Genomic DNA, 21,842 nt, shown 5'->3' with positions numbered 1-21,842 from the left:
ATCTCGCGGCAGTAACGTGGGTCAAGTTCCTACTAGCCAGTGCAGCGGCGGAAGATCATCCGGTACACCGTAACTTGTCCCGCTAACAAGGCGCCAGTTACGAGGTCGTTACTTTTACGGAAGTTGCCCTGTTGTTAATCCATAATGGCGGAAACGTGGGGTTGCAGCTCGGGTTTCAGCTAAGCAGCTGATTTTCTTCGCCTCGTTACCAACCTCGTTACGTTTCAATCGAGCCAATTTCGCGCGCTATAACGTGAGAAATTGTGCGTCGGTAAAGCGGCGCGGCGCGCAGCAGCGGCGTTGCGACACGCGAAACGTGGTCGTTTCTTTGTGGTACCAACTTTTCGTTAGATTAAGTTTATTTATTGATCGCCAATATATTTTCAATATCTCACAATATTTTATTCTTATTGTATTGTACATCTCACGACATGTATATCTGATCCAATAAAAAATTTTGGATTATACTTGGGATGAAGACAAAAATATCATTAAAAAGTTGTTCAGATGTGAAGAACTTCTCTTGGTTTTAGCAGGATCGACACACTTGAACTCGCTGGATTAAACACGATTCCCTTCGTTTGTTTCAGAATACTTGATGTCGGGCAATCCAAGGAGCTACCCTGCGCGATCGCCGGGTGTTGCTTCCACGCCGACGGTGACCAGGTGAGTTTTGGGTCGGGGTGAAAGGGTTAGACAAATTTCGCGCGCGAGGGAAATGCGACCTGCCCGGCCGACGCGACGCATCCATATTCCAGCAGGCAATAACACGGATTCCCGCGTAAGCCAGTTCACGTAAGCGGATTTTTCACGCGGCGGCCGACAAATCCGCGAGACTTATCGGTTTACCTAGTTGCCGGATTTCGCGCGGTTGAATTAAGCCGCGAAAAATCGACCATGTTGTTGACTCTGCCTCGTACGAACGTGTCGTTGCGTTCGTTCCGGACGCGAAATCAACCGCTTCTTCCTATTTGCTCGTCGCAACCGATCGGGAACGAATTGTCACGATTTTTTCGCGAAACTCGATAGCGTGTTTGGAATCGATTTGAGATTGGAGGGGTGCAGCTATGCACTGAATGGAGTTCAATGTTGGTTTCAGACTGATTTTTGTTGTCTCGTTAAAGGTACACCGTGTGTCGCGAGCAATTTTAAACGTTTTGTTAGAATGAAAGAAATTTGTCATCGATTCTCGTAGTGGGATAGTTGATTTAAATGTCGGATACATCCGGCCATTAGCTCTTTTAACACTTGGCATGGCGGCGGCGATATTAGCAACGTGAAAACAGCAGTATCGAACCGCAGAAGTGCCATTACCCACCGCGAGGCTGTCGTTTACTGTCTCTCTAACGATTACAAATCTTCAGCCGGCCACTTTCGGCAATTAGCGAGTCATTAACAGTTCCCTGAGCTCGCGTTCTGCCGACCAATAAAATCAGTGCACTAACGCCACAGCAATTTCAACTTTTGCCCGCGGCAATTGCTTGAAAATTTTATTAACTGAATTACTTGACAATCCATTATTCAATTTTAAAAGAAGATTCGCTTTAATTCAGTCGTAAAAGAATACATAATAGACACATTTTCTAATGTAGATAAATCTTTAGTTACTGCTTCCTCTCTATTCCTTCTTCACGATCAATTTTAGAGTGAGTAACAGGCGAAAAGTTGAGAAAATTCAAATAAATCGGTTGAATGGAGCGCGAACGTGGTCGGAAGCGCAATAACCGCGGACAAAATGGCGACTATCGGCCGGGAACAGGGAAGTCGAAGATGTTTCAATTCAAATGAAGTCGAACTTTTAAAATATTTAGAACGTCGTTCCGTGGCTCCCCTTATTTTCCCCTGTTCCGTTCCTCTTTCTTTTTTCTCTTGGTCGATTCGTTGTTGGCGGTGTACACGAAATATCGAATTAGGCCACTCTTTATTCCGCATCTTTACTTTTATCGAAGTTGCGTCCGTCCACTGAATTTGAATCAAATTCAATTTTATTATTCTAGAAAATAAGTAGAAAATAAATGAAAGTACATAATATCTAATATTTCAGATTCCCTCTTTATAATTTGACGTATGTAGTTTTTATAATAAATCTCAATTTCATTTACTGAGAAATAGGACTGCATCATCCAATCTGTATAAAGCTTCAGTTTTTGAAAGCGGATAAAGTCAAAGGAAATGAAAAATTCCGTTCAAAAAGCATTATGCTAGAATAGCTAACGTATTCCATTTGTAGTAGAATATATTACACTTCCTTCTGTGAATTTCTTGTCCGATTCCATAATATTATTTACTTCAAAGTCTAACATGTTTTTATGTACCTAATAAATGTGATACGTCATTTCTTTCCAAACAATCTAACTTGAAGTGGCGTAAATTACTTTTAAACTGATATACGAATTTTGTGCTCATACACAATAATTTCCACGATATCCTGCGCGAGAGTAATGAGCCAGCAAAAATGAATCCATGCGCAATTTGAGTGATATTTAAGTGTTACTTAATGGAGTTATATCCGCGGTTAACCGAATGCTACGTGAGGCGAGATCACGAGCCGAATAAGGCGTGAGAGAACGTAGTTAATCACGTTTACGTTTATGTTTTTTTGAACGACGAGACTGCACGAAAAATTGTCCTGATTTAGAAAGTCGAATTACTAACTCGATTAACTGAATATTATAGTCCACCGGAATCATATTACATATTTAAATTCGCATGAATAATTCGTACCTTTCGTCTTTATATATAATTCTGATATAACATAGGAATCTCATTTACTATGCAATAAAATCAGTTAATTAGGTGTTGACTGCAAACATAGAACTTCGATAAATCATAAATTCGATAAATCATAGCCTGCCATCGTTCTACTTCCTTTATTCGCATCGAATATTTTTACCTCACAACCCAGCCCCTATTGTTCGATCCATTAAGTTCGCTAAAACGAGCATAGCATCCGATCGTTTGCTGGGTCAAAATTAAATTCCATTCGTACGACAATCCGCAGTAGGTAAATCGAGTGACGCATGAAAACATCAGCTTCTGGTAATCATGTCCTCGGCTGTGGCCCGAATAATTCTAACAGTAATCGCACAACTTTTTCGGAACAAAAGAAAAGTAAGTTCGGTCATCGGCGGACAATGGCGTCCTTTACCGGCCTCTCCTAACTGCCGCATTTTTTCTTTTGCTCCCTTTTCTTCTCCGGAGACGTGTTCCAGCCGGGAGCCGGGGTTAGTAGGAACGTCGAAGAGAGGAAAGACCATTCGTGTCACCGGAAACGACGGGTCAGCGAGACGGAAGGTACTCTGTTGCTGAGGCAACCGGACTAAAAGGACACACGCGTGGCTCCTCGCCGAAGGTTTCGTCCTTCCTCTCGCTGTTCCCCGCATCCTTTGACCTCAAACGTCCTCGCCTTTTTCCCTCCTCCGCTCTTCCGTCGAACACACGGGTCATTAACGATCCATCGAGCACTGAGAGTGATAATGATCATCCATAGTTGCGAGAATTCTCCTTTCCTCAATTCAAGTATATAATTTCGGCGATGTATTTAACAAAGCTTCTCACATTTATTATGGTTATTATATTATTTAAGAACATGATTCGCTTAGTATCTACCCTTCTTTAAGAAGCATGTTCTGTAACATGTATTCATTAACTGACGTGAATAGAGTTCATTAGACAACAGCCTGGTTGAAATAAGAGTACTTTGTTTTTTATTTGAAAATAAATAAGCTCCATACACCCACACGGTCTTCTCTGAAAACAACAGGTTTTTCATCATACATTATAACAGAATAATGAACATAACGGGAAGCGATTCATATAAAATTTATCTAGATTTAACATAAATTCGACAAATTTTTGGTGACTACAAGCGCAACACGCGTTTCTCCACTCAGAAAAATGTTCTAAAAATATTTTCAGTGATAACAGAATACATATGCAATGATATTCATGACGTTCAAATTTCGAACGTAAATAACCGCGATCGAAGCACGAAATACCGACCGCAATGGAACCCGCTGAATTTACAATTTCCGACGCGACGTTCCGAGGCTGACGCGGTGTAATATTTTTCAACATAAATAATGTTACGCGCGTATTCGCTGCCGACAAAGGAGAACGATAAGGAGGGGAAAGTTTCAAAGTATCGACGCGATCGTGTTTTACACGCGATCGCAGAATTATGAGGCGCGACGATAAGACTTTTCGAGGATTTATCGTTCAACGTTACCACTGTAATAGTTTACCTACCCTTTGTGTTTCTCTTTTTATCGATTTTCGCTTCACATTCCGCTGGACGTTTTCCGTTTGCCCTGGAATCTCCCCTTTTACGCGACACTTTCTATCTTCTTAAAAACTAGTTCGAATAGAATACCAACTTTTCATGTTCGAGCTCAAGATTTCCTTCATACGAACCTCCAGTGAAAATTTGAAAATATTTCATCTCGCCTCACATCCCATCTGTCTACACTTTAACGTAGCCGCAGCGGTATTTTATTCACGTCTAATTCACATCGGTAAAGCTTTTCGCCGTACGTACTTTATTTAACACGCCGCCGCCGCCGCCGCCGCCGCCACTTTAGACGCATCCACCCTCCCGGTAATTCGTCGAGCGGTCCGCTCGAAAACCGGGCCATAGCCGCCATTGTCTGGCTAGTACGCGCACCACGGAACCATTTAAATTAATCAACATGAAAATCTTAATCCTCGCAGACGTCTTAATCTCAGCTTCAATTCGCGCGACCCCGGCCCTTTCCCTGTCTCCATCTCTCTTTTCTTTTATCTTCATTCCCGTTGAAACAGAGGAAAAGAAAATTGTACGCCTTACGCTATTCATGGAACGCAAAACACGCCGGGGCCGTTATTTTTCTCCCTCTGTCGTTTTCCTCTCCCCGTCATTGGTTTTTGGAACGGGTAGACGTCTCTCAACCTCTCCTGACCATAATTATATACCACCTTTTGCTTTGTCTTGTTACTTTTAGAATAATTCTTGCTCAAGAGTTCCAGACTGTAATTTAACAGAATGCAGCATTATAACTTAATCTCTTTTTATTAAGCATTCAGAATCTCGTATGAGATTCATTTTAAGGAAAACCTTGTAACATTCTAACTTGAAGCTTTCGGAAGAAACATATTAAATTTTATTTGAAAGATGTACTGATTGGTTTTCATTTCTATTTTATTACTATACACATATTATAATGCACTTAATGAATCACAGAAAATAAAGAAGCTTTAATAGGTATTGTCTAAAGCGATAATCATCGCTTTGTCAAGAGCAATACATTCAGTCGTAAAAGTGCTTAATCGTAAGTTCGTAAGTTAACTCGCTTAGTTGTAAATCGATTAATGCTTCCCTTGATTTCAATATAAATTGACTTATTAGTTGTATGAGGAAAAGGGGTTTCAAGTTTTAGTGCAAGCGCCAGGCATAGTTTTTTGTTTGTGCTGGTTTTGAACCAGAAGATGAAGTAGGATGGAGGCAAGATTAGTTCCTTTTAAGGATCCCCTAGATTAACAGTTAAAAGTTTGATTACTTGATCCTTTGATATCTTTTTTTTTTTAATTATTACAAGTTGATAAATATCCATATAGATATCTGTCTTTAATTAGTTTTGTGAGATGGGATCATTGCTTTAACATATCGCCAGTAAAAAATTCTTAGATTAAAAAATTAAGTCTAATCAAATATCCAATTAGCTGAACCAATTCCGTACCTGTAGAGAGAATAATACCGGGTTCGTAGCGAACACGACAGTAATAAAAATTCTTATTCTAAATCAAAACATTTTATTCACAATGCTAAGACATTTACTATGAACATACGAACAGAAATGATAAAACAGTGCGAAACGGAACACAGAAATTTTTATCACAATGGTACAAATGGCGAAAGTGAATCACGGATTAATTAATACGTAGCTTCAAATTCAAACATTCCACGGATTTGCATAAAAGATTTTCAGAAATGTCTCTAATTATATGCAAGCAAGTTTTCCTAGCTTTTTCTATTGCCAGGGACTAACAAGCAAGTACGTGTCCTCGTTATCGACCAGTTTCTTTGGTTTCAGAATAGCTGTGAGCAGATCGCGTTGGTTAATTTTGTTCCGCGAAACTTTCTGTCATATTGGCAATTTAAATTCGTAATTAAATAAGTTTCACAACTAATCGTTAATTACGCGCCGCGGCATAATAAAACTTTTTGGTCCGCATTGCGCGGCCTTGCAAAAATAAATGCGTTGACGGGACATTTTCACCGCCCGCGTTCTACGGAAAATTACTGGACACAATATGTTAATAGAACAATGAAAAATACTACTCTGAATTGACAGCTGTCAGCGAACATCGTGTGTTGAATATATGATAGAAAATATTTTTGGAAAATATGTTTAAAAAGAATTCATACAGTTTTTAGCATAGGTATAAAAAAAATGATTGGATATAGAAAAGAAAAAGGAAAGATTGGTACGTCGTTAATAGTAGATTATTCTTCTGATTTCGTGCTTTCGCATAAAATAATTCTTTATTCTTCTCGGAAGGGATTAAAAAATTTTTAATCGCGCAATTTCTGCAATCAGTGACGCGAGTAAAACCCACATTAAGATGAATCCACTGAACAGAATCGTACGATGTATAGCGATCCCATTACAGAATACCATCGACATTCTGGGAATTTACCTCCATTAATGTACACACTCGTCGAGCTTCCATTTTCACGCGGGGATCATCGAAGCACAAGGATTTCCCGATTGCAGCAGTAATTGCGGCGTTCCATGTGAGACGCATTGTGATCGGACGGCTGTAACGTGGCCGGCTGGCATAAATCCTTCTTTGACGCGTGATAACTGGAACTCGCACGTTCGTCGAACGATCGCATCGTTTCCACGCGGCTCGAAAAATTCCCAGAGGTGGAAATTTTCATTTGTGAGAGTGACGTGACGTCCGGCCGCACACCTTTTCGTAAACAAATTCATCAAAATTGAAATGGAGGAGAGGTACGACGCGGAATTACAAACCCGTCTGCCTGCCACGGAGACGCGCATCCATTGAAATTTATTATAACTGCGCTCGTTACGACATGATGATTGACAAGATTATATCATTCTATCATTTCAGATTATACACAAATACAATTTTTAATACTAAATGTATGTACAATAAGAAAAATAAGACAAGACTTGTGTAATACATTTACCAAACGGTAGTTATTGTACTTTTCAGCAGTAATGTCGAAGCCAGCATAAAATCGATAATGCTGGCATGCTACGTTTATCTATTGCCTATCGTGTCAAACTTGTCGGTGCGCCATTGTAGCTATTTATGGACTTCCTCGGTGCGATTACCACCGAAAAGACCGATTAATGACTGTGTTTTGTGCTCCATTGTGTCCCAATCGCTGTCCCAACGATTACATGGGCGTTGCTACTCTTTAATAGTATCTCTACGGTGATACTATTAATCGTAAGTGTCCTAATCACCGACTTATACTACTAACTTGTACTACTTTCAAAAATTTCATGTTTGATTGTTATAAATGTTGTACACAGAACAAATTCGTAAAGTTACTTAGTATTTAAAAAAATATTAAAGAACATCAGACTTTTTTTAACATATTCACACATGTTACATAAAATATGCTAACGGCATTCCGCGAGTAGAAAATGTTCTCTATGATATTTCTATGTATTTGACAATTAGCGTTTAAATCAAATCAAGAGCATAATCGAAATTTCAGCCTAATTACGACTTGGTTAATGCACAGATTGTCAATGAGAACGCGAATACTTTGAACTGTCATCCGATTTGCGATTTGCTGGCTGTCCAGGCTAACGTTCCCTCCCGAACCCATAAACCTTCCTAACCATAAACATTAATCTGCTGGAGCACGCTCGCGTTCGCGTCCGTTCTAATTATAATCGATAGTATGTTAATTACAATTTATGCAAAAACCTGTTCGCTGTCGGAAGCTGTATCGCGTCGCGGTTGTTTACCCAAATATATATCTACCATGTACTGGGTTCTAAGTATTTTATTATACTTTGTTAATTAACGGTGTGAACTTTCCTTTATGAACTATCATGAAGCTAATTGAAGAATTAAACAAACACGTGAAACAAAATTTATCATTCGTTTGGATTTCGTGATAGCCGGCATGCCTCTGTATTTGGGCAGACCGGCATAATTAAAGGGGTAGCAAAAGCGTCCTTGTAACGTGGTGAAAATGACGGACAAAAAGGGAGCTCGTAAGGGAGTGGGCACGCGAAATAAGCAAGGCTCCAATTTCAATTATCCGCTCCGGAAAAGCTGTATCCGTCAAATCCTTTTGTTTCTCTTCTAATGGACCGGCATCGAATTACCTTGATATTTACTTATCATAAAAACTAGCAGGATCGCGTGGGTCGAGATCAAAGACTCCTTGCAGACAACTACTCGGGGAAAAATATCCTTCCGAATTCGGGGAAAGCAAACAAACCAAAATAGGCGCTGGGTAAATATACTTTCGACCCGGGATCTTTCAATTCTTTGTGCAAGAGGATTTTCCAAATTGCTCAGGTTGATGAACTTCCACGGCTTGGTAGAAATTTAAACAAATTTACTCATATTTAGCGGAGATATAAAATTTAAAACAAAAGTAAAAGAATGATACCAGGTACACAGATAGCACATGAAAATGAAGAAACAAAAAAGGAAAACACGTAATGGGAAAATTCACAGGGGCAGGATTTAAAATGAAAGCGTAGAGTTTGCTGTGGTTTATAATGTATCAAAATCTCGATGCAGTTAATGTTACAATTTCAGCAATTCTGGAATTATTATGCAATCAAGCTCTTCTAAAGTTTTCCTATTTAACTCGTTATTTTATTGTTAGGCGTTTGGATTTCTAATTTCCTTGTATAGAAATACATCATAATCCTGATTTTAGAAAAATTGCATTTTACTGCTACCTGTTATCAATTTAATCAAACGTGATAAAAAAAAGTCTGCTCGCAATACCCCGTGCGAAATGAAATAAGTCACGAAGCCGCCCTTCAAGCCTGCTCCTCGTCGCGCCCACTCAACTTAGGACTTGACTTTAATTCACGTTTCATTCTTTCCCCATCCCAGTTCTTTTTTTTTCCTTCGTTGTGTCCCACCCACACGGCCGAACTTCCAGCTCGAATTATTTTCCTCGTTTCACGGTTACTTCGGCGTGGTTTTAAATGAAAGCGAAAAGAAACGTCGCGCGCGCGAGGAAAACAAGAATACCACCCTTCGACTCCCACGGCGGGTGTTCGGGAGTATCGCGGCGAGAGTTGCGTAGCAACAGACCAGGGTCAAACGGAAACAGTGGCGGCGAGAATATTTAAGCGAATCTCAAGTCGTAATAAAACTCGATTCGCCTCCGCTATAAAGATACATTAGCAACGCTATTCCGTGCTTTTTGGTGTGTGCCTTTTTCCTTCCTAGTTGCTATTATTCTTCCTGACAAGTGTGCTTCCTCGCTCAAACCTCTAGTTTTATTGTGCAACACAACGAGAAAGAAAATCACGTGTTTTTCCTATTTTTCGTGCAATAAAATAATTGTGAATATGAACTCTCGACAGTTTACAATTATAAGGAACGGAATGAAGGTATATATCATCAGAAAATGAGTTACATACAAATTTTTCAAACTCCTATTCATATGAATAATAATAACGCAATTCGACTGAATCAACGACATAATATCCCCTGAGCTTTGCGCACCCCCGTCAATTAATTACACGCAATGAAGCACGAGACAGAGAAACCCTCGCCCCTCGAAATCGCTTAAACCGTTTCCGCGGAACAACGAGCACGTCCGTTGTTGCGTAACCAGTGAATCGCGGGAACGCGAGCTTTGTGGCTGCGCCGCGCCGCACTGTTTCGAAAGTCGTTGGAAAGATTTCGTGCGGCAAAGAGAGACTTTTAAGAGAGCGGTGAAAGTTTCGAGGGACGGTGACTGGGAGTCCTACGGTGAGACCCGTGATGGGGGCGGCGAGTAATGCGTCAAGATAAATGAAGAGAAACAACACCCTTGGAATAATTTAAGCCGCGTAAGCTTTCATAAATAGAAATGGTCCAGAAACAAGTGGTTATTATTTTGACAATGCATGACACCCGTTTAAGGATGTATTGGCTATACAGTCAATCTCAAAAGTTTATGCACTTTAGAAACGCATTTTTTAAAAAGAAATCAGACGTCGGAAGAACATTGCTAATCCTCTACAAGAAAGGTCCTATACAATTTTCCCGTAGATTTAACAGTTTAGGAGTAATTAAGGAAAAATGAAATTTTTTGCCAAAAGTTCGCCGTTTCGACGCTGGGATGGTCGGATTTTGTCAACATTAATAGAATGCCAAATAATCATACGTAACTCGTTAAATATCGAAATTAGAAGGAAGACAACTTTTATTTGAAGCATTTTTGTTGTTTGTTGAAGAAATTAAACTAAATTTGAGCACAACTTTTCTTTAAAATCAAAAGGAAGGTTAAAAATATTTGCACTCCAATTATCTTCTTCTTGAGATTAATTCACAAGTACTGAACCTATCCTCATCCTCATAACATTTTAGACTCGGCCTATGAGATTTACAAGAGTAGTTTTAAAATAATTCTTCGCTTGCTCCTAATGGCTTAAGAACAGGCTGTCTCGAGAGGCCTCTTGTATGTAAGGAAGACGCCTGCGATTTGGATTCTGGCGCTCGTGCCTAGCGGAGTAAAAAAATAGCCACGACCTAAGTAGTAAGACTTAACGACGCGCCGAGAGGAGGCAGCTATAAAATCTTACTAAATCTTACAATCATGTCTTATTTCCGGTGTTGGATCCAAGATAAAATTAAGAATAGTATTCATAAAAACTATAAAACAAACTTAGAGTAGGAATTAAGTGCATCAATTAGAATTTTATTATCACAGTGAATTTATTATTGCTATTCGTCACTCACAGCTTACTGACAGGTGTCTCCTAATTATTCTAGAGACATATTCTCAAATTATTATTCAGCATTTATCCTGTCAAACAGTAAAATTAACTCGATTTTTTAACGATGCTGCTTAATATATACACATAGGATGTAATAGATGAAACGGGAAAGAAGTTAATAATTAGATTTCTTCAGAAATCTATTTGTGTTCTGCTCCGATGAAGATGTTTTGATAGGTTAAAGGTTGGAAATTGTGACAGTAATACAATTAAGGAGGTAATTTTTGAACGCCTTTAATAATACCGCTGTTACGTAATTACTTTTGCAATGAAATATCTTGTCATCGTTGTCAATTAATAGTAATTATAGTTATAGGAATTTGATCTCCTGAATATATTTAGCTCTGCTAGCCAAATAAAGGGAGCTTTTCTATTTATATGTTTTATTAAAAAGACAGATATCAGAAGTACATAAAATACGTGGAATCGTTTCATTAACATCCTCGAATTATTTTCAATTGAATAGAATCTACAAATGAAGATTATTTTTTACACGGACCGAAACGTGCAATTGTAGCATTAAAAACTGCCTTCTTGCGCTCGCGCGCATAGGTTTCGGCGAGGAGAGCAATTGGCAATTCGGTAGAGAATTCGATTTATATTTAATACGAGAACGACATGTCTGGCTGGAATTAAAGCAAACGAGGCGTGTCAGTATTCGTGATGAGGTTCGCACGTGCGCGCACGATCCACCCTTGCAAGAATTCCGCGTAACAGAATCGAAAAAACCAAGAGAAAATTGCCACCACTGAAAATAAAGAAAAAAAAAAAGTAGTGATCGAAAAAACGATTCACGCATATTTACAGCGAATCGCGGACTCCTCTCGGCGATCTATACCCGCGATTTTCGCGTTTGAAACGCGATACAAGCTCCGCTCGACGAATAATTGCAACTAATAGCCGGAGGGATGGAATCGTTAATATTTTGAAATCCGAAACGACGCCCGTTGCGGATTGTTCGGTGTTGCGCGTGTAAACGTCCGTTTATGCGGGGATCGCTGAATAAATTGCATCCCGGATTACGTACATTAGACTCCTGGATTTTAAACTCGTTTCGTTTAATCGGGTCCCCCCTCGCCCCGTTACGCCGAGCTACCTACCCACTGGCCACCCGCTATTGGTCCGCGCTGCGCTGCAGCGCCACGATGTACCCGTTCCTCCCTTAATTACAGAGTTGACGTGTGTATAAGCGCGAATCTTTTGTAAATTGACGGCGATACTCAGTTGACCTGTGCAGCTCGTACTTTTGTACATACGAGCAATTCAGCTCGGTTTAAATACAATTATTATTATAATTATCTGCCGCGTGTATAGTAGAAACCAGGTTAACCGGGCATTCTTTTGCAAAACAACAGCGGGCGTTGTTTTACAAAAACAACGCTGCGCTGACATCGTCCTTGCCCTAGTGCATATGCATTAATATACATTAATGATTAAATATGTATGTATATATATATATATACATAGAATGTAAGGATAATGTAAATTCATCTACAATAAGAGATTTAACAAAATTAAAGTTTCTAAATGTTTGGCTGAACGATTTATTCTGGTAATCGCAGAATTTATATCAAGTAAATACCTATAAAAGATTGTAGAATCGAGAACGAATGATAAGAACGATAAAATTATTAAGAATAGTTTATTCGTTTCTCCTTCCAAAGGGAAGTTCATTATGAATCTTCGTTTTATTGGACAGGAAATGGTAATTAGTACAATTCTTCCAAATGCCAATATTACGTAATTTATTACGATTCTATGGGAAGACTCCGCGTCTTGTTCGATCGGTACTTTGTACGCCGCGCACCTTGTTAAATATAATTATGCAAAGATGAGAATTTACGTTGGAGACCATAGCATAAAATATGTAATTGGTGGCAGTCGCAAACACCGAGCTAATTGCTAAACGCTCGACGTGCGTCGACATTTTAATTGAGATTATAATTGCCACCTATGCGTCGCAGCGTGAATTAGACAAAGAATTTTGGGACGTGTGACAATTGAAATGTAACGCGAATCCAATACACGGTTGATAGTAGACCGTCGCTTTCATCATTTTCGTCCTCACAACTCTTTAAAGGAAACTATTTTTCTTAAATTAATTTATGAGGTCAAAGGTAAAAAGTATTCGTAGACATTGATTAAAACGTCATAGATATAAATGATAAAAATGATATAAGAGTTCGGAAACCACCTAAAAATCTCTGAAAAAGTTCATCCGGAAGTATCCAACGAGGAAAGTGGATAAAACAAACCGACAGCTGACTATCGCTGGAAAACAAGGGGTGCCATACCGAAACCGGGTAGGGTGCCACGTGCGAAGCCGTTTACTCCTTGACAGTTCGTCCACGTCTTACCCTTACTTTCGTCGTCAAAATCGAGTTTGAAAAAGCTCGTTAACTCGAGCCGGCATCTTCGTCCCTTTTCTGCCCAGCACCCTTGAAAGGGAGACGAACTGCAAAGCGCGGCTCGCGTTGTCCAACAATCGATACAACAATGGAATTATGCAGCTGTACGCGGGTCAGGGGTGGCGAGCAAAACGCGAAAAGCATCCTACCTCCTCCCCCCACTTTCGTCGCTACCGTGCGTATCCCATCCCTCGCCTCGCCCTCTGTATCGGCGAACGATGAGCCTTTGCATAATCCGCCTATATACGTATTCCCCGATATACATCAAGGGGTGCATAATTGCATCCAGATAAAACAGGTGAATGGTAAATCAAACTTGGATTTGCCCCCTTCGGCCCGTGATTACCGTAGCTAATTAAGCTGCCACCCTCTTTCGTTCGTTTCTCGAATAGCCGTACGAAGGAACTGCTAAAGACTATCGGTGCTATTGAGAAATTGCTATTGCATAAAGACACTTTACATCGGACTTGATTCATTTCTCACGTGAAAATTAATCAATGGCAGAAGGTTCCATCCTTTTTTCAAAACATAAAAATAAATATTCATGAACCTCATATTTTGTATTCAAGAAATTTATATCAGTAATAGTTGGAATAATTTTAAGCTTGTTTAAAAATCATAATCAAAATTATGAGCGATTATAATGGGCAAACGTTTTGGGTAAAAATTTTTGAAAATTGTAACTATCGTCGAGAGCGAGTAAGAAGATGCATAATCGTAACTTCCGCTTCAATACAACGAGCCGGCCGTAAAAAATATTTAGGAGTACGTCGCGGAAAATCCGGCTCTTTTTTCGAGCGTTCGTTCTCGCTGTCGTTCTGTTTACGACTCAATATAGAAGCGACGGCGTCCCCCACTTTCGTCGCTACCGTGCGTATCCCATCCCTCGCCTCGCCCTCTGTATCGGCGAACGATGAGCCTTTGCATAATCCGCCTATATACGTATTCCCCGATATACATCAAGGGGTGCATAATTGCATCCAGATAAAACAGGTGAATGGTAAATCAAACTTGGATTTGCCCCCTTCGGCCCGTGATTACCGTAGCTAATTAAGCTGCCACCCTCTTTCGTTCGTTTCTCGAATAGCCGTACGAAGGAACTGCTAAAGACTATCGGTGCTATTGAGAAATTGCTATTGCATAAAGACACTTTACATCGGACTTGATTCATTTCTCACGTGAAAATTAATCAATGGCAGAAGGTTCCACCCTTTCTCAAAACATAAAAATAAATATTCATGATCCTCATAGTTTGTATTCAAGAAATTTATATCAGTAATAGTTGGAATAATTTTAAGCTTGTTTAAAAATCATAATCAAAATTATGAGCGATTATAATGGGCAAACGTTTTGGGTAAAAATTTTTGAAAATTGTAACTATCGTCGAGAGCGAGTAAGAAGATGCATAATCGTAACTTCCGCTTCAATACAACGAGCCGGCCGTAAAAAATATTTAGGAGTACGTCGCGGAAAATCCGGCTCTTTTTTCGAGCGTTCGTTCTCGCTGTCGTTCTGTTTACGACTCAATATAGAAGCGACGGCGGCCGGTTAACCCCAGTGGGATTTCCTTCTGCTAAACGTTACTACTTCGGATTCACCACCGCCTATCCCAGTTGGGGGGTCGCGGTGCCGGATTCAGAGGGCAGCGCCCAAGGGAATACATTATAATAAAGGCACGTTTGCGTTCCCTGTGTGTCACACGCGAAAGAGAACCTGGCTATGAAAATAGACAGTTCGATGCACGAGCGACCCGCGGGTGGATATATTTCGTCAAAAATGAAATGCGATCGTATAATTTATGGACGAACTTCGAGCCACCGACGCGATGGAAAAAACGAACTTGACATTATTTACCGCGACTTATATAATTACTAGACTACGGATTTTTGTGCAAAATAAAACTTGTATCGGTTTATGATATTTAGTAATAATGTCCTTTAGTTCTTAAACATCGTCCTGTGCATTTTGTTGTTGACACTATTCACTTTTATCCACTATATGTATTTGTCACGATTTTTATTCATACTCAGTTTTGCTAATAAATGGATAAAATCTACAGACTAGTAATTACACTTCCACGTTCTCTGATTCATTCCGGATCGATACGGATATGAACGCACAGAAGGGCAATAGGTTTTGGAAAAAAACTATTCCAGTAGCCAATGATATATTTTATTTAATAAAATAATGTAACCGTGTACCTCTGGCTAGTGAATAACGATAATAAATGATATAACAGTTGCGTCACCGGTCTCGATGTGTTAAGGTAATATTGATAATTCGTTTGATACGTTAAAATTCGTTTGATGGGACGGCACATTTACATTATAAATTGTGAACCTATGAGTAGGCTTTATAAACAACGAGAAACAAACATACACGTCCAAAAATCACATACAAATCCGCCTTGTTAAATATGCTTGAATTTCATGAAGCCAACAAAGGCTAAAAAACAGAACATACGAAAAACTCACGGACGTTAATTAATATTATATTTGTGTACGAATAATATTTCTCCATTAACAAAAAATCCGCGTCTAACGAAGTCATAAACACGAATGTAGAGTCATGTTGCAGAGAGACACACAAACATTTTACATAAGCTCAAATACCTGGATTAATTCCGAAAAATCATTTCATCGGGCCGGTTACAAAGGTATTATCTCATTCTTAATTAAGCCGGATCTGGGGCATCGCATAACATGCAACTATGTTTAATTTTTCCGAAAACCAGCCTCCAATGTGCAAGGCAAATGTCGAATTATTTTTTCTACCGTCCGTTTATATCGAACTTCGTCCTTTTCTCCCTTGTTACGTGGTATAGGTATCATTGGTTATGCGTGTGTGCGGAACGAAAAACGTACAAGCTAATTATCTCGAAACTCGAGCAATTTTCCCAGCGAAGCTGCTCAAATGTCGAGCAACGAACCTTGTACGGCACGTCCCGTCGCGTTCGTGTCGGTGGGAGTGTATGCGTTTTCGAATAAAGCGGATGTAATTCTACGCGAAATTAACCGGCATCCGCCGGAAAGCTGAATCCAGATAGATAGCCGACATTACATCGGGAATATTATGATCCATTTCACGTTACAAGATGTTATATTACGTCGACGGTAACCAATATTGCACGCTAAGCTAGACGAACAGCACCGCGCCGGCCCGATCTATCTATCTTGCGTCCCGTGTGTTTCTGCGTTTCGACCACCCGTCCGACTAACCGACCAACTCCTCTTCCCATCGAGCTTACGCCAACTTCTCTACGCCTGCCGCCGCCGGACCGATTCAGCATATCGTCTTCGAGATGGACCACTCATAATTCATCCTGTTCAACCGCGGATGCAACTACTAATTCGAGTATTACCCTCGGAAAATTTATGTGACGGGTTGCGAAACGGCTCGACGGTCAAGGGCATTAATTCTACGGGACGGTCGTATACATTATCATTTCTAAAAAGTTCAACTTCATCGCACATTAATAAACTAGATCAATAGTGGCCAAATTATGACTCACGAACATTTAGTATGGTTCTCAAGGAAGGCTAAGAAAAAGCGAAAGAGCATAACAGCGGTGAATATTTTAATTGGTATTACAACAATCAAGAATTAAAGAATGATGCGTAGACCTACAAAAATTAAAACATTTTTATTGAATCTGTGCAATTATGAATGTTTATATGAAGTACAAACATCGTACAAAATTAATAAACAGATGCCTAATGGAATTAATTTACAATAAAATTACGACATATGAATCAAATATCAAATTAATAATCTGACAAATCGGAAATATTAATAACTAATTAATGGAATTAAATATTAATGTTTATTGTAATGATTAATACGTGCACATTAACTATTCGTATAACAATAATTAAACGATGAATAAAGAATACTGGTATGCATGAATATCTACATGTAGACGAAATTACAATTTAGTTGAAGATATGTTTCTACAGTATCTCTGACAAACAACAATATGGATCACATCATGTCGTAATATGATTTGTTCACATTTGTTTGCTACAGATTAACAACCACTGTAATATTACAGAATAACTCATCTCCAAAGTTCTTTCACATATTCAAATTAGAATTTATTCCACGAAAATTTCTCAGTTAATATGAAGACTCGTATTAAAACAAAATATCCCATTTCCGAGAAGCACAGTTATCCCAATTCCAGTTTCAATGTGTACCGGAACACTTTTGCTTTTACCATCTCCCGGATCGAAATTCCTTCGCGTGGCTTGCAATGCCTATAATACTTTGATATTCCTGCAGCGAAATGAAGTACAGGATGGAATTTCGAAGTAACGGTACCCCGGGGACCGAATGAGGTATTACAATTTCATTATGGCGCAACGAAATTCACGGTTGTTCATAGAATAAAATGGGTCGGCGTTAACGTTTCACGACGCTACAGCGAAGCTCGCGTAGTTTCGACAACTTACGCAAATATAAATAAAATGCTGCCGGCTTGTTTATGCTCATCGGAAAGTTCTGTTACGTGCGAAATGGCTCGTCGCGGAAGCTAGCATTCGCGAACATATTTATTATTTGTAACGTACAAACATTTTTTTTTTTGTTTCACATTTACAATATGTTACAGTGTATGGTATAACACACATGATGGTCATAATTGAAAAATTTCCTTTACTCAGCCAAATTTTGCTTTTTTGTAATACACTGTGTCGCATAAATATTTGAATTAATCTCTGTTTTGAAATGTATGCAGAACAGCTTGCAGCTGTTTCGTAATTTCATTAGCAAGTGTAGTGAATAATTTGAAGACGAAAAACAACGTGAAGGAGAACTGTGCGAATTTTTCCGATGGATTCACATTATCAAATGTTTACACACGATTTACATTTACCACGGTGAAACGCACGCGGTGTACAAAGCTGACAAATTGAAATTGAAATTAAAACGACCTCGATGCATATTGTTTCTCATTCGTACGAATTGTCCGTTTATATTAGCTGGACGTGTAACGTATTTATACAGGCCGACCACGTTCTTTCGAAAAACAGTTCAATGAGATTATGCTCATAAATTAGTACCGGACATCGATTAATCAGACTCGTGGACGAAACCAATTTTAAACCTATGAGAAATCATTTATCTTCGATGCTCGATGGAGGTACATGTACATTCATTTATGGGAGTAACTATTTTGAGTTGCTTTCGAGAGTATTTTTCGTAACTGGATGAGTCATGTAATGACATGCATATTAAGCAATGCATAACATTTGTTAAATAAAACAGTAAATACCAAAATCTAATACTTCTATGAAAGACGTTTAACCGCGTTCAAAGAGGGGCTAGTCATTGCTCGTCCCTAAAATTGCTAACATGCATCGAATCGCAACGAACCTTAACGAAGCAGCAAGGAGCATCTGGAAAGAGTATACAATAAATGCCGGCGAAGCGTCCCGACGACTTCCAGGGCAGAGGATTCCGGGCGTAATTGCGACTAGACCTTGCGGCTCGGTACTTGCCGAGCCACCAAATAATTTCCTCTCATTAACGCAGCCTAACGACGGTCAAACAAAGCATAAATCTTCCGTCCGTCTCCGTCGAAGTTGAATAAAGACAGAAACAGGGAGCGGTCCTTGATGGAGCAATTATTTTGATATCGGGACTGCTCGGCATTGGCTCTATCTTCTCCTTTTTACTGCAGCCCCTCGCTCCACTGTTGCTTGCTTGCTTCCTTCCTTCTTTCCATTCCCATCCACTTCCGTCGCATCTCCAATCGTCGTCCTCTGGTCCGCTATCATCGCTGATGATAGCCGGATTCAGGTATTCCACTCTTATTCCTGTCGCTCGGCGCGCATTCTTCGTTAAATCGGACTTAATTACTTAAATCCCGTCGGGAAATGCTGATGGATCCGTCATAATTAAGGGTATTCTTACTGGTCCGATTCTATCAGAGGTTCGTCTCCTTCGTTCTCTATCGTTCTTTGTCTACGTACCCAAATCCCTCGATAACGGACTACGTTCGTTCACGAGGACAAACGCTTTTTTATTTAGCAATAAACGTGCGCGCAGTCTGATATGTTGTCCGTTAACGAGAAATTTAACCGAGGAATATCGCTTTGTGAAATTTGATGATTTCCTCTTGTACTTTTATTGATTTGCAATATCACAAATTAAATCTCGTTAATAGAGCGTTTGTAATTAAAAATGAAACTCGATTTATCAGAAATAAAGAAAATCTGAAACAAGTCATCAGTCTGTAACAAATCGTAACGAGCTTACGTAAACGTTAATCTGTTCAGGCAAATGTCGTCGCAATTAGTTAGCTGCGAGAGTATTTCGCGTTTTAAGGTTTTGTCACGTGGATGAAACATCGGTTTCCGATCGAGCGGTGGATCACGTGGCCTCCACGCGACTTTCCATGGATGCCTCATGAGGATCAACCTGGAATGCGAAAAGCCTTGTTGATGGGAGAGATCGGAGTCTGGGTCGGTTTCCATGGGTACAGGGGGGGGGGATGATGCGTTACCTGGGTAACCCCGCCACTGTACGGCTTTCGCTACCACCCTCAAAGCCACCGTTACCTACACAGATACACTGCCTGTGTGTGTGTACGCACGGATATCAGATGTACAGGCTATTTCATTGTCAATGGAATCTATATTAATTTGTAGTCAGATGATAAATCGTCTAGTACACTGAGTGAATTATTTGATGCACAGTTTCGGGTTTCAGTTATGTGGGACGGTAGGAAATTTTATTGACAACGGGATGAAAAGTTATGTCAGATATTATGTAGTGTTTTAAAATAATTGTTGTCTGTGGAGTTAACAATTTTAACTAAACAAACAAAATGAATAAAATGCCTACAATTAAATACATTTTTAGACATTTTCAGCGGATAGAAATGGTTTGCTACTAGTGAAAATTCTGGTACGCAGGCGAATAAAAGGTCATATAATGAAACGCGGGCATATGTGTAGTCTGATCCTGGTGGCAGAAGTCTAATGATTCTGTAAATATTAAATACGGCGAGAATTGGGTGTTTCAAAGGGTACCGCGTCGCAGGAATTTTTTCTACCTCTTATTATTTTTAAAGTTTCACAATAACTGTACACGTATTCTGAGGCAGAGATAATTAACTTATAATTAGTAAATATTAATGAAATAAAAAAAACAATATTTATAGGGTACATAGAATCGATCTTAAGTAAGAAATTTGAAACTCATAAAAATGCAGCCAGATTTACTGTAAAAAAATGTAAGAAATTTATATCTGAGGATCGAGGGACTCATGCAACTGGTTCTGGTGCATATTCGACTTGTTTATTACGGTTTCCTTACTTAGTTTAATGTGTCTTATGTATCATACAAGCAATTACTAAATGGTTTTTTTAAAAACCTGTATAAATTTAAGTAACTGGGGAGCGAGTACCATTCTTCTCATCTCCGACTCTATGCATATCTCTCAGTCCAGAATGATTGAATTTCTTTTAGGGATTCTTCGTATCGTTGTTAGAATCCCTTTTCAGGATTTTTCCTGGGTAGGTACAGGAAGATCAAATTTCATTGGATATAACTCCCTACAGAAGTGCATATAGTATTCGTTCAGCATCCCATTGTGATTCTCTCTTATTTATTACGTTACTACCGCTTTGTCTTTGATATTGAAATACTCAGAAATTCTGCTCGAAATTCAGGTTGAATATTCATTCTTATAGCAACGTGCGTCTACATCTACGATGCTTCTCTATAGACTGCAGACCTTAGCAAATCGTATTATACTGCGATCATTCATCTTGTACATAAATAATCGAAGTTACACAAAATTATGCAGAAAAGTAATTTCTTAGGTTTTAATTATTGATCATCCAATAGTTTCAACACAGGAAAGATTTCTCGTTGAAATAACAAACGTTATACAAGTTTTTAAAGCGGACAAAAACGCACCGGAAACTCGAATGACAATACGTGATCCCCAGGAATTGCACAATTTTTGTCTAAAATCCAAATACCGTTAAAATCAATATTTATAGTGACAATATTGTATATAGTCCTCGAGTACCTTCTACCTATACATATGTATAACCGAGTGTCCATGTGGATATACGAATACAATTCGCCAACTAGCATACCACCACGATACACCCTTATTCATCGAATTCGACCCTACCCGCCTTAGAATCCTCCCTTTTTAACGTTCTCGTCTCCGCATCCTATTTCTCGCACTCCTCACTCGCTTCATTGCCCGTCCAATCACACACCATTCAAAGTGACGGGACTACGCCTCGCCATGATCAATTACGTTCGGCGCGACACGAAGGTGTGACGATATCGACATTGAAACAGGATTCGTTAATGCTGTTCAGTTAGAAAGTTCTACAAAGAACTCCATTTAATCTTATTTTTTAACTTTGTTAAGCAATCACATAAACATTAATTCATACTGTATGTAATGTATCATCAATGTGCAGTC

The 21,842-nt window shown here is 39.3% G+C and overlaps 1 protein-coding gene across 4 annotated transcripts in view; it reads left to right on the top strand.

Moving 5' to 3' along the window:
• Ten-a (Teneurin-a transmembrane protein) overlaps positions 1-21,842 on the top strand; it is a 213,157-nt gene that overhangs the window by 18,118 nt on the left and 173,197 nt on the right. For all 4 annotated transcript variants that reach the window (XM_018036466.2, XM_018036485.2, XM_018036475.2 and 1 more), the window contains exon 2: positions 591-666. In XM_018036466.2, coding sequence (XP_017891955.1) covers positions 591-666 — 76 coding nt within the window. The remainder of the gene's footprint in view (positions 1-590; positions 667-21,842) is intronic.

The sequence above is a fragment of the Ceratina calcarata genome, unplaced genomic scaffold (genome assembly GCF_001652005.2).
Source record: "Ceratina calcarata isolate Rehan_Ccalc_2016 unplaced genomic scaffold, ASM165200v1 scaffold102, whole genome shotgun sequence".
In the NCBI taxonomy this organism is placed as follows: domain Eukaryota; kingdom Metazoa; phylum Arthropoda; class Insecta; order Hymenoptera; family Apidae; genus Ceratina; species Ceratina calcarata.
Note: the sequence above shows the minus strand (reverse complement) of the source record. Positions and strands in the feature narration are given on the sequence as shown.